Genomic DNA, 13,641 nt, shown 5'->3' on the forward strand with positions numbered 1-13,641 from the left:
TGTTGTTTTTAAGGGCTTTTGACAAAGAAAGGGCGCTTCTCAGTACACGTTTACTTACCTGCAGGGAGGCAGGTACTGTGGGCACTTAAGTTCTCAGTGTAGGGTCTCCAGAAATTTGCTCACTTGCTAAATCTTCCTGCATTTCAGTTAGCGAAAAGTGGCATGAAGGACTCTGAGGACCAATTACAGTAACAAACTGAGTACTTTCCTGTATCAAGATTCTGGTGTTTCCTTTTTTTTTTTTTTTCTTTTCATTTTTTTAAAACAATATATTTTTATTTACAGAGAGGAAGGGAGAGGGAGGGAGAGTTAGAAACATCGATGAGAGAGAAACATCCATCAGCTGCCTCCTGCACACCACCTACTAGGGATGTGCCTGCAACCAAGGTACATGCCCTTGCCCCAAATAGAACCTGGGATCCTTAAGTCCACAGGCCGACGCTCTATCCGCTGAGCCAAACCGGTTAGGGCCCGATGTTCCCTTTTTTGAGGATTTTCTCTTTTCATTCTCACAACCTGAGAATTTGAACCAATATGGAATTGCTGGGAAAATCCATGGTTACAGAACGGAAGTAGGTTCTCCAAGTTTACTCAGCAAACAAGTGTCAGGTAGAAGAGGCTGGATTGCAACCCAAGCTTCTGGCTCCAGAGCCAAGGGCAACGTCTACAAGTCCTGGTGAAGCCCTCTGGGTCGGGACGCTGGTGACCAGGGTGGCTCAGGTGTAACTGCTGTTTCCATTGTTGAAATGATTCCTCCCCAATTTTTGTAACATATCAGAGCTCTCCTGCCCTGTCCCTTGGTCCTCACTGGAATACTATCATCTGTCAGCAGGAGTGGGTTGTTAGGGGAATCTTTATTGAGTCTGACCTATACTTTGTCTCCCTTTGATGCTACCTTGGAGAATGACCCTCCAGAAGCCCCAGTGATTTGGGCTGGATCTCTGCACCCTCACCTATCTTGTGGCTGACAGGCTGTGGCCCCATCCACTGGGGTAACTTTCCCGTGGAGTAGAGCAGAGTTTTCCCGGCCAGGTACCTGGGCTTTCGTAGAACGTAGAATGTAGAATGTGTAGCCGCGTAGTTGGGAAAACTCTGAGGCCCTTCCAGGTCAAAGGGGGGGGGGGGGGTCGGGAAGGTCCCTGAAGCCTACCGGTTAGAAGGAAGCGATGAGATTCCCACGTGTCCTGGTACGGCAGGGTTTGAGAAGTGTTCTGAGCAGGCCAATCGACTCAGAACCATGCCACCGAGCAGAGCCAGAGCAGGAGTCAGAAGCTCAGGGTTAGGTTCGAGGATAGTCCATGCTCACCCAGGGTCGGCACCATGATGAAAGATGAAACAGAGGGCCGGAGACCATGGGATACCAGGATACAGGCTTTATTGGCGATCACCCTGCCGGCCGCCTTCCAGAGGGGAAAAAGGGACGGGCCAGGGTGAGAGCGCCTTTTGAGGGGAGGTAAGGAGGAGACGGGGCTTAGGGTACTCAGCACACGCTGATTGGTGGTTTCATGTAAGGTACATGATTAGGGACCTAGGGACTTAGGACTCAGGGGTAACCAATCAACGGGTCTTTCTAAAATTTGGCAGGTGCTGATTGGTGATTCAATGTACAGTCCATATAAGGTGTTCAGGAATGTCCGGCTGCAGGTGGAGTTTACGTCATACTCCATCCATCAGTTGGGGGAAGGGAGGATCTATCACATATCTCTCTCTTTTTTTAAGTGATTTATATAATTTCTCATAAGTTTTTAGCTTTTTTTCAACACTTCTGCTTCATTCCTTACTTTTTGTCTTTATGACATGCTCACATTTAGGTTTATACTTCACTGTCATTTTTGCTCTGAATTTTCAAAAACAGATTTTCAGAGAGGTAGGGAGAGGGAGAGAGAGATAGAAACATCAATGATGATAGAGAATCATCGATAGGCCGCCTCCTACATTCCCTCACTGGGGATCTAACGTACAACCCAGACTTGTGCCTCAACCTGGAATCAAAACCTGCCCCCCTTTTATAGCGTGATGCTCATACAACTGGGCTGGGTCCTAATTTTTAAGTAGGACAAGCTTCTTACAGAATTATGCAATTTAAGATTCACTGCACATATGCATACCCATAATTGTAATTTATAATATTTCATGTGATTTTAAAGTTTTTGAGCAATATATAGGTCAGCTTTTAGTATGAATATGTATTTCATTTATTGTAAATATAATTTGTGAATATTTGTGTAATCTTATCACATTGAGAATGCCTGAAACAATTCAGCTGACATCTTTGATATATCTGTAGGGACAAAATATCTTTCACTATGATAATTACAGTGGCATCTTCACATTAACAAAAACCAATAACTTTGTCAGAATTCAATTCTCCCACTTTTTCAAAAATTTATCTTTATTGATGTTTAAGTAAAAATTAAATAGTTCCATTTAAAGTTTATATTATGCATCTTAGTTCTTTTTTATTTCACAGATATGTCCTACATTTTTAAACTTTTTTTTATTTTTTTTTAGAGAGAATGGAGAGTTAGAGACAGAAACAAAGATGTGAGAGAGATACATCGACTGTTAGCCCTTGCACTAACTCAGACCACATCGGGACAGAGCCTGCAACCTAGGTACAAGGACTGGCTAAAATCAAACCCAGGACCCTTCAGTCTGCAGGTCCTCGTTCTAACCAGTGAGCTAAACTGGATAGGGCTGTCCCACATTCTTGGGTTATATTTGTCACATACCTATACGATGGTGTATGTAGGTGGTTTGTGTGATAAAGCTTTCCAGACTCACCCTGGTTCATTTGGCTCAGAGGATAGAGCCTCCGCCTATGGACTGAAGGATCCCGGGTTCATTCCTGTCAAGGGCACCTACCTGGCCCTGGTTGGGACGTGTGCAGGGGGCAACCAATCAACGGGTCTTTCTAAAATCGATGTTTCTGTCTCTCCCTCTCTCTTCCACTTTCTATAAAATTCAATGGAAAATATCCTTGAGGTAGGATTAAAAAATAAATAAAAAATTTTCAAGACTGTAATGCAGGCATACTTCTAACGAGTCGCAGCATTAGGCTTACAAGATACTGTGTTTTCATAAACATTCCTTTACGGGAATCAAATGACAACTCTTCTTTATCCATTTTCAACATGTCTCTTTCGTGAGGAAGGTCATGTCCCAGTGTCCCTACCAGCAGATGTCGCTGTTTTCCTTGGAGTGATGTGGAGAACCCTTCCATCACCGTCTTGGACGCTGGACCCCACCTTACCCAGAAGGCCTTGTGAGGAATCCGCCAGCTTAGCCAATGAAAGGTCAGAAAAGGCCTTTCTCTTGCGTCACCCGCGTGCAGGGGCGGGACTTCCGGTGCACTCTGGGCGGCTATTGGTCTTCACCCAGAATCTACTCCAGTACCGGGTGGAAGGCTCCGGGGGGCGGCGGCAGAGACAGGTGCTCGGAGGGAGAAGGTCCGAGTCCTTGCCCGCTCAGCTCGCTCGTGGGAGTGAAGTTCGCTGAGGCCACCGGGTTCCCCACGTCCCTGACGGAACCGAGACCCTTTACTGCCCCTCCCACCGCCCCTGCTTCTTACCGCCGCGCCGGCCTCTCCGGCCTCGATCCGCGCACAGCGTGCAATGGCAATGGCCTTGCTCAGGGGCTCAGCTGAGGTGAGTTCGCGTCCCCCTCCCGCCACACCGGCCCTCACCGCCTCCTCACACTCCACCCAGCAGCCTGGGGTCAGGGCGCCTGTCACGTCCTGCAGCTCAGGTCCCCGTCACGGACCCTGAGGAAGGTGGAGGGGAGAGAGGAGTGTTGTGAGATCTGAGGACACAGGAAGTGCAGGGCAGAGTGGACAGGGGTGACTTAGTGTGAGCTAATGGTCCCAGAGACCTGGTATTGGTACTTTAACAAAAAAATAGCCCTGACCGGTTTGGCTCAGTGGATAGAGCGTCGGCCTGCGGACTGAAGGGTCCCAGGTTCGATTCCCATCAAGGGCATGTGCCTTGGTTTCAGGCACATCCCCAGTGGGGGGGGTTGCAGGAGGCAACTGATGGATGTTTCTCTCATGGATGTTTCTAACTCTCTATCCCTCTCCCTTCCGCTCTGTAAAAATTAAATAAAATATATATTTTTAAAAAATACACACACACACACACACGCACTGAGTGGCCAGATTATTATGATCTCTGAACGCATAATGATCTGGCCACTCAGTGTGTGTGTATGTGTATATTTATATGTATACGTGTACACACACACACACACACACACACACACACTGGGTGGCCAGATTATTATGATCTCTGAATGCATAATGATCTGGCCACTCAGTGTGTGTGTATGTGTATATTTATATGTATACGTGTACACACACACACACACACACTCACACACTGAGTGGCCAGATTATTATGATCTCTGAACGCATAATGATCTGGTCACTCAGTGTGTGTGTGTGTGTGTGTGTGTGTGTGTGTGTATGAGGCCCAGTGCATGAATTCATGCATGGGTGGGGTCCGGCCAGCCAGGGGAAGGGGACATGGCCAGCCTGCCTGCTGGTCGAACTCCTGCTCGAGGGGGCAATTTGCATATTACCCTTTTATTATATAGGATATACACTGAGTGGCCAGATTATTATGCTTTCAGAGATCATAATAATCTGGCCACTTAGTGTATATTTATTGATTTCAGAGAGGAAGGGAGAGGGGGAGAGAGACAACAGCAATGACAGAGAATCATCCAGAGGTTGCCTCCTGCACGCCACCTACAGGGTATCCAGTCTGCAACCTGGGCATGTGCCCTTCATTAGAATCGAACCCGGGATCCTTCAGTCCACAGGCCAATGTGCTATCCACTGAGCCAAACCAGCTAGGGCTGGTGTTGGGATATAGGGTGAAGCATAAGCCCAGATTTTTCTTTGTCTTGGAGGCATGATCTGGGAGACTGCAGTGGTCTTTCTTGGCAGGGAGGCTGGGGCCCTGCAGGCATGGCCCAGAGCTTAGATGGTGTTTCTCTGCTGTCCCCCTTCCCAGCCCATCTGTTGAGCTGAGGGCAATCCCAGTGAGTAATGGGACTGTGATGAGAGAGCAGCCTGCACTGGCATTAGGGCCTGGTGTCCACACTAACCGGGCGCCCTGGAGGAGGTTGAGGGGGGGAAGGTGTGTAAGGAGTAGGAGTGGGAGTTCTCAGGGAGACAGAGCTGGTTTCCAATTGTCTCCATTCTGACAGGTTGGCGTGACCTTTGAGGACATTGCCCTGTACTTCTCCAGGGAGGAATGGAGCCTCCTTGCTGAGGGTCAGAAACAGCTGTACCTGAATGTGATGCTGGAGAACTTTGAACTTGTATCCTCGCTGGGTAAGACCCTCACTCTGGCTGGTTCTGGGTACCATGCCCTCTCATCTCTGGGGGTGCTCTGTCCTCACCTGTGGACTGTACACATTGCTTGATTTGTCCAGTTTTCTGGGTTCTTGCTGTGGCTGGCAGGGTTTGTTGTTTGCACTGCTCCCTTCTATACCTTTAGACACAACACCTGCTGCACCGAACTGGTAGGGAGGGTTTGAGGTTGGTTGTGTGGCAGGGATACTAATGGATTCCAGTTGAGTAGTGAGCAAAAGCATATTCTTTATTCCTGTTGGTCATTTGTATGTATATATTTTTTAAAGTATCTCTCCATCCTTATTCCTATTTTATGTATAAATATTTTTTTATTTCGGAGAGGAAGGGCGAGGGAAAGAGAGAGAGAAGCATCAGTGATGAGAGAGAATCATCGATCGGGTATCTCCTGCATGGCCCCCTACTAGTGGGGATTGAGCCAGCAACTTGGGCATGAATTCTGACCAGGAACTGACCCACGACCTCTGGGTTCATAGATGGATGCTCAACCACTGAGGCAAACCAGCCAGGGCTTTAGTCCTAATTTTAACTATATTTATTGGCTAATGAGTGTGTGGAATATTTTTCTAGTTTATAATAAGATACATCTCCTTTTGCATTTGCTTAATTGTGCTTCCCAAATATTGCATTCTTGCCGAAACCGGTTTGGCTCATGGATAGAGCGTCGGTCTGCGGACTGAAAGGTCCCAGGTTCATTCCGGTCAAGGGCATGTACCTTGGTTGCAGCACATCCCCAGTGGGGGTTGTGCAGGAGGCAGCTGATCGATCTCTCTCTCATCGATGTTTCTAACTCTCTATCCCTCTCTCTTCCTCTCTGTAAAAAATCAATAAAATATATTTAAAAAAAAATATTGCATTCTTGTTTTATGTACAAATTTCATGTTTTTGGCAATTCCGCATTCAGGAAGTCTAGTGTGGCTGTTTTTCCAGCAGGCTCAGATCTGCTTACCAGTGTTTACCCATAAAGTGTTTTTAATGAATTTATGTAGAATGTTTTCAGCAACACTGTTGTTCTTCATAGCCTTCATTATAGTGTTACCATAACATGGCTTTCTCTCTATCACAATATTTGCTTTATTTGGTTGATCTGAACCGAATCCACAATATCTTCAATATGTTTATAGGATTTGCAAGTATCATCTCCCATCCTCCTATAGTTTGCCTTTTCATTTCATTTTGTTAGTTGCTATTGTCCTGGGAAAAAGCACTTTCATTTGTTTCAGTCTGGACTGATTTTTCTCTTTTTGCCTGGTGGCTGGTGCCACATCCCAGAAATCATGTCCAAAACAAGTCTCCAAGCGGTTTCTCTGGGTTGTCTTGAAGGATTTTAAAGTTTTAACCTGGACATTTAGTTCTCTCATGCAATCTGAGTAAATGTTTATCAGTGGTTTTCTTCTTTTCCATGTGAATATCTATTTTTTCAATACCCCTCATTGAAGAAACTGTCCTTTCTTAACATTTCTTGTGGTTTTATCAAAGGTTACCTGAATTTATGCGCCTGGCTAAATTCTGTGTTTTCTGGTGTGTGGTTTTTGGTTTTGTGTCTTTGTTTCTGGGTGTATTTCAGTAACACACTGTTTGGTGGCTTTGGCTGTGTAATAGATTGAAGGCAGGAAGGGTGATGCCACCAGTTTTGTTCTTGCTAAAGATTACTTTTGCTATTTGAGGTTTCAGAGATTGGAATTATCATCCGGATTACATTTAATCTGGAGATTGCTTTGGGTAGTGTAGATATTTTAAGGAAAATACATTTTCAAATAACAACACCAGATGTCTTTCCACTTTTTTGTGGTTTCTTCCATTTTTTCACCACTGTATTCTAGTGTTCAATGTACAGATTTTACATCTTTGTGGTTGAATTTATTCCTGAGTATTTCATTCTTTTTAGTGCTATTGTAAACTTGACTACTTTATTTCTTTCGTTAAAAATTTATTTATGCATTTATTTATTTTTAATATACTTTTATTGATTTCAGAGAGAAAGGGAGAGGGAGAGAAAGATAGAAATATCAATGATGAGAGAGAATCATTGATTGGCTGCCTCTTGAACACACCCTACTAGTGATCGAGCCAGCAACCTGTATCGAACCTGGGACCTTTCAGTTCAGGCTGACTATCCACTGAGTCAAACCGGCTAGGGCTCTTCATTTCTTTTTTGTTGTTGTTGTTGATTTTTTAGAAAGAAAGGAATGGAGAGAGAGAGAGAGTGAAACATCCATCTGAGAAACAGCGATCAGCTGCCTCCTGCATGCTCCCTACCTGGGATCTTGCCCACAACCTGGGCATGTGCCCTTGATGGAGAAAAAGAGACATTTTTGGGGGCTAGCAATCTGAATCTAGTCACTGCCCCTTTAATTGTCTTGTTCTGCAACACCTGTTTACTCCCATTTTAGAGAGGCCATAAACCTTCTCCAGACAAAGTTATCAGTGAGTGGTGCCAGGCCAGGTCTTTGGTTGAGGTCCCTAAGCCCCAGCACATAGGGCTCATTAAGAACTGCAACGGAGCCAAAACCGGTGTGGCTCAGTGGATAGAGCATCAGCCTGCGGACTGAAAGGTCCCAGATTCGATTCCAGTCAAGGGCACGTACCTTGGTTGTAGGCACCTTCCCAGTAGGGGGTGTGCAGGAGGCAGCTGATCGATGTTTCTCTCATCGATGTTTCTGACTTTCTATCCCTCTCCCTTCCTCTCTGTAAAAAAATCAATAAAATATTTTTAAAAAAGAAGTTCAAAAGGAACTGCAAAACCCCATATTTGGGAGAGAAAGGACTGAAAAAAATATATAAAAAAGGGACAAATTCCTCCATGTTGTTGCTCAGAATTTGAAACATTCCCCCCCCCCCCCCTCTGGGCTCGCACGTAATAAAGTGTAACTCCATTTCTCTAAGTGTTGCTGGGTTTCTCTCTGGTGTTCTGTAACACCCTGACCAACAAAAGAACAGCTAGTCTGTCCGTTCATGGGAAGATGTTCAATCAACTGAGCAACACCGACAATGGGCCTTTTTTCCTTTCTTTATCAAATAATTTATTGTTAGTGTTTAGAAATGTTTGTATTTTGGAACTAATGTTTGTATTTTGATATTTTATCCTGGAACTTTTCTGAATTTATTTTTTATTCAATATTTATGTATTGCTTTTAGAGTGAGAGAGACAGAGACATTGTTCTCTGCCCAGTGTATGTATCTTGATGGAAAAATCAAACCCACTACCTTTGTACATCAGAACCACACTCTCACAAACCGAACCACCCAGCTAGGGCTCTGAATTTTTAAAATTAATTTTAGAAATTTATAGTGAGTTCTTTACAATTTTCTCCATGTAAGTTCATGTCATTTGGCAACATCTCTTCCGCGTTGTGCTTCACTGTCAGGTGTAATGTCTTTTATTTCATTTCTTTTTAAAAAAATGTATTTTATTGATTTTTTACAGAGAGGAAGGGAGAGAGATAGTTAGAAACATCGATGAGAGAGAAACATCGATCACCTGCCTCCTGCACACCTCCTATTGGGGATGTTCTCGCAACCAAGGTACGTGCCCTTGACCGGAATCGAACCTGGGACCTTTCAGTCCACAGGCCAATGCTCTATCCACTGAGCCAAAGCGGGTCGGGCTTATCTTTCATTTCCTTTTTAAATTCATTTTAGTGTTGTTTCTTTTGTTTTAGTTTGGATAACAATTTGCCAATTTTGTGCATCTTTTAACAAAATAGCTCTTAGCCATGCCAGGCATGGTGATTAGAGTGTAGGCCCAAGTACCAAAGGGTCACGGGTTCAATTCCTGATAAAGTGCATGAACCTGGGTTGCTGTTTTGATCCTCCTCCCTTGTTGGGGTACATGTAGAAGGCACCCAACCAATGTGTGTCTTTTACATATATGTTTTTGTGTGTTTTTCTCTCTCTCTCCCTTCCACTGTCTCGAAAAATATAGTCTGGGGTGGGGATTAACCAGAACAAAAAGGTTAGCTCTTAGTTATGATATACTTTTGTCTCTAGTTTATTAATGGTGGTTCTAATATTCATTGATTGTTTTCTTTGCTACCTTTAGGTGTACTTTCCTTTTTTTGTTTTCTTCTAAAATATATTTTTATTGATTTTAGCGAGAGGAAGGGGGAGGTGTAGAGAGACAGAAACTTCAGTGATGAGAGAACATCATTGTTTAGCTGCCTGCTGCATGCCCCCTACTGGGGATTGGGCCCACAATACAGCATATGACCTGACCGGGTATTGAACTGTGACCTCCTGGTTCATAGGTTGACACTCGGGTTTACTTTTTTTTTTTTTTTTAATATATTTTATTGATTTTTTACAGAGAGGAAGGGAGAGGGATAGAGAGCCAGATACATGGATGAGAGAGAAACATCAGTCAGCTGCCTCCTGCACACCTCCTACTGGGGATGTGCCCGCAACCAAGGTACATGCCCTTGACCGGAATCAAACCTGGGACCTTTCAGTTTGGCTCTATCCACTGAGCCAAACCGGCCAGGGCTCGGGTTTACTTTCTTGTGTTTCCAGTTTTCTGAAGTGCAAGGTTAGGTTGTTTATTTGAGATCTTTTTTATTAATGTAGGAATTTATTGCTCTAAATATTCCTTGAGAATTGCATTTCCTGCACTGTATACATAAGTGTTGGTAGATTGGGTTTGAATCCACTTTGTCTCTCTATTTATTTCAGATCTCTTTTTCTGGGTTTTCTTTCACCCACTGATCCTTAAGGAATATGTTGTCACTCACATAGATTTTTTTTCCAGTGATCACTGTTGCACTTTGTAGTTCTTCCTCAATGCTCAGCATGCATCTCTTTGTTTTTTCCTTTTGGATTTATATAATCTGAACCCCATGTGCTGAATCAGTTGGGATTCATGGGGGAGAATCATTTGTACATCACAAAAGAAACATGACCTGATGAATGACAGGGTGGACCCAGAGGCGGTCTTGCCTTGGTGAAGGCCTGTTGGAAAGGTTTTGACACCAGAGCTTTGTTAAAGTCATAACTAGGAACCCATTTTGTTCAAATGTATTTTGTTGCCATGACCCATTCCTCACCCAATTCTACATTTACTTGCTTATTGTTGACACTTTGCCAACTCTTCAGGTGTAATAGTGTTCATTTCTACCCGGATTCCAAGTGCACAGATAACTTTAACTTCTCTAAACATTGCCCCTCTACCTCGTTCACAGTTTTCTCTTTATGGCAAACCAACCTTCATCTATGCCTGCAGAGTGCCCACGTATTATTGTATTGACCTTTAACACCTTCTCCAATACAATAGTTTTTTGTGGGTTTGAGCACATTCAGATTCTCCTACCCAGACTCAGGTTGCCAGAATGAAAGGTCCTAAAAGAAGCCGTTTGTATAGGATCATTGAGTAGAGCCTTTTTCTCTTCTGTGTTTTCCATTCTCCGTTTCTGTCCCTGCCTTGGTGAGATTTTCACCATTGACTAATCTTTGGGGCCAAGTAATGTGTAACAGCTATTTCCTTACAGTCCAAATCACTTGGCTGAAAATTATTCTATGAAATCATACGTAGTCATGACAGATAAACATTTGTAGTGAAGATATTCTCTTTTCATAAGGTCAACATGTACTTCACCAGCGTTTCCTTTTGTTCAGGTTGCTGCTGCGGAGCAGAGAATGTGGAGGAACAAACAGAACAGAAGGTCTCTGTAAGAGTGTCACAGCCAAGGAATCCCAGATTAGCCTTGTCTTCCCAGAAGAGCCACCCCTGTGAGACTTGTGGACTCGTCTTGGGAAACATTTTCCACGTGATGGAGGGGCAGGAAACTCAGCAGATCCATGTACTATTGAAGTGTGGGGCATGTGCAAAACAATTCTATTTCAGTACAGAATTTCACCAGCAGCATGTGAGAGAGAACATGTTGATTGGAGGTGTGGGCAGGATGTCACTTTCAAACATGTGCAATTTCAATGTTTACCAGAATTATTTCACCTGTGGGGAGGCAGGCACACTTACCTGGTCAGGACATCTCCATCTTAAGGCTTCTCAGACCAGGGACAGGCCAAATGATATTTCAAAGGGTGTGTTGGAGTTTCAAAGGAGGAAAGATTTTTACACCAGAAAGGAATTAGAGGAAGACATCGGCAGTAGTAATCTTCATCATCATCAGACAGTTCACACTGGAGAAAAGCCTAATAAATGCAGTGAATGTGGGAAATCTTTTGCCACTAGTACTGTCCTTCATTGTCATCAGAGAATTCACACTGGAGAAAAGCCTTATAAATGCAATGAATGTGGGAAATCATTTACCAATTTGAGTAGCCTCCATTATCATCAAAGTGCTCACTCTGGAGAAAAACCTTATAAATGCAGTGAATGTGGGAAATGTTTTATCACTAATAGTGAGCTTTGTCGTCATCAGAGAGTTCACACTGGAGAAAAGCCTTATAAATGCAATGAATGTGGGAAATCATTTACCAATTTGAGTAGCCTCCATTATCATCAAAGTGCTCACTCTGGAGAAAAACCTTATAAATGCAGTGAATGTGGGAAATCTTTTATCACTAGCAGTGAGCTTCTTCGTCATCAGAGAGTTCACACTGGAGAAAAGCCTTATAAATGCAATGAATGTGGGAAATCATTTACCAATTTGAGTAACCTCCATTATCATCAAAGTGCCCACTCTGGAGAAAAACCTTATAAATGCAGTGAATGTGGGAAATATTTTATCACTACCTCTGAACTTCATTGTCATAAGAGAGTTCACACTGAAGACAAGCCTTGTGAATGCAGTGAATGTGGGAAATCTTTTACCACTAGCAGGTACCTTTATTGTCATCAGAGAATTCACACTGGAGAAAAGCCTTATAAATGCAATGACTGTGGGAGATCTTTTACCTGGAGTACTGCCCTTCGTCGTCATCAGAGAATTCACACTGGAGAAAAGCCTTATAAATGCAGTGAATGTGGGAAATCATTTACCAATTGGAATAGCTTCTGTTACCACCATCAAAGTTCTCACACTGGAGAAAAATCTTATAAATGCAGTGAATGTGGGAAATCTTTCAAAAGTAGCAATGGTCTTCAGAATCATCAGAGAGTTCACACTGGGTAAAGCTATTATGGGTGCAAATAACATGAGATATGTCTCAGCCAAATTTCTAAATGTCCTTTGCACATATGAGTCCAAATGAGAGTAATTACTTAGATGTGTACGAAATGTTGTTTCTTAGTTAGGTCTTAACAATAGTATAAGAAAATTTGTGAAGTCTCATTTGTCTGAATTGTAATCTCATACATTATATAAAGTCCCCGTAAGTGTTTTTGTTGTGTTTATTTTTATGTTGGAACTATGCATATTTATGTTTCACTTTGTAACAGAGACCTATTGTCAGATCTATGTCACTACATATATCTGTTACTGAAGGTATTTCTTTTTTTTAATTTAATAAATCTTTATTGTTCAGATTATTACAATTGTTTCTCCTTTTTCCCCCCTTATCTCCTATCCACCCAGTTCCCACCCCACCCTCTGCTCTTACCTACCCCCCACAGTCCTCATCCATAGGTGTACGATTTTTGTCAGGCTCTTCCCTCACCCCCCACACCCCTTTACCCCTCAGAATTATCAGTCCACTCCCTTTCTATGGTCCTGATTCTATTATATTCACCAGTTTATTCTGTTCCTCAGATTTTTAATTCACTTGATTTTTAGATTCACTTATTGATAGATATGTATTTGTTCTTCATAATTTTTATCTTTATTTTTTTCTTCTTCCTCTTCTTAAAGAGTATCTTTCAGCATTTCATATAATACTGGTTTGGTGGTGATGAACTCCTTTAGCTTTTTCTTATCTGTGAAGCTCTTTATCTGACCTTCAATTCTGAATGATAACTTTGCTGGGTAGAGTAATCTTGGTTTTAGGTTCTTGCTATTCATCACTTTGAATATTTCTTGCACTCCCATCTGGCCTGCATAGTTTCTGTTGAGAAATCAGCGGACAATCGTATGGATGCTCCCTTGTAGGTAATTAACTGTTTTTCTCTTGCTTCTTTTAATATTCTCTCTTTGTATTTTCCTCTTGGCATTTTAATTATGTTGTGTCTTGGTGTGGTCCTCTTTGGATTCCTTTTGTTTGGAGTTCTGTGTGCTTCCTGGACTTGTAAGTCTATTTCTTTCACCTGGCGGGGGAAGTTTTTAGTCATTATTTCTTCAAATAATGAAAGTTTTGCTCTCTCTCTTCTTCTGGCACCCTCATAATTCTGATGTTGGTACGCTTGCAGTTGTCCCAGAGGCTCCTTACACTTCAAATTT

The 13,641-nt window shown here is 42.9% G+C and overlaps 1 protein-coding gene across 1 annotated transcript; it reads left to right on the top strand.

Annotated features, from left to right (window-relative positions):
• Positions 1–10,900: 10,900 nt before the first annotated feature.
• Positions 10,901–12,703, top strand: LOC129147524 (zinc finger protein 502-like). Its single transcript, XM_054710036.1, has 2 exons — positions 10,901–10,917; positions 11,529–12,703. The coding sequence occupies exons 1-2, from the start codon at positions 10,901–10,903 to the stop codon at positions 12,439–12,441; spliced, it is 930 nt and encodes a 309-aa protein (XP_054566011.1). The 3' UTR covers positions 12,442–12,703.
• Positions 12,704–13,641: the final 938 nt, after the last annotated feature.

This window comes from Eptesicus fuscus, chromosome 21, assembly GCF_027574615.1.
Source record: "Eptesicus fuscus isolate TK198812 chromosome 21, DD_ASM_mEF_20220401, whole genome shotgun sequence".
In the NCBI taxonomy this organism is placed as follows: domain Eukaryota; kingdom Metazoa; phylum Chordata; class Mammalia; order Chiroptera; family Vespertilionidae; genus Eptesicus; species Eptesicus fuscus.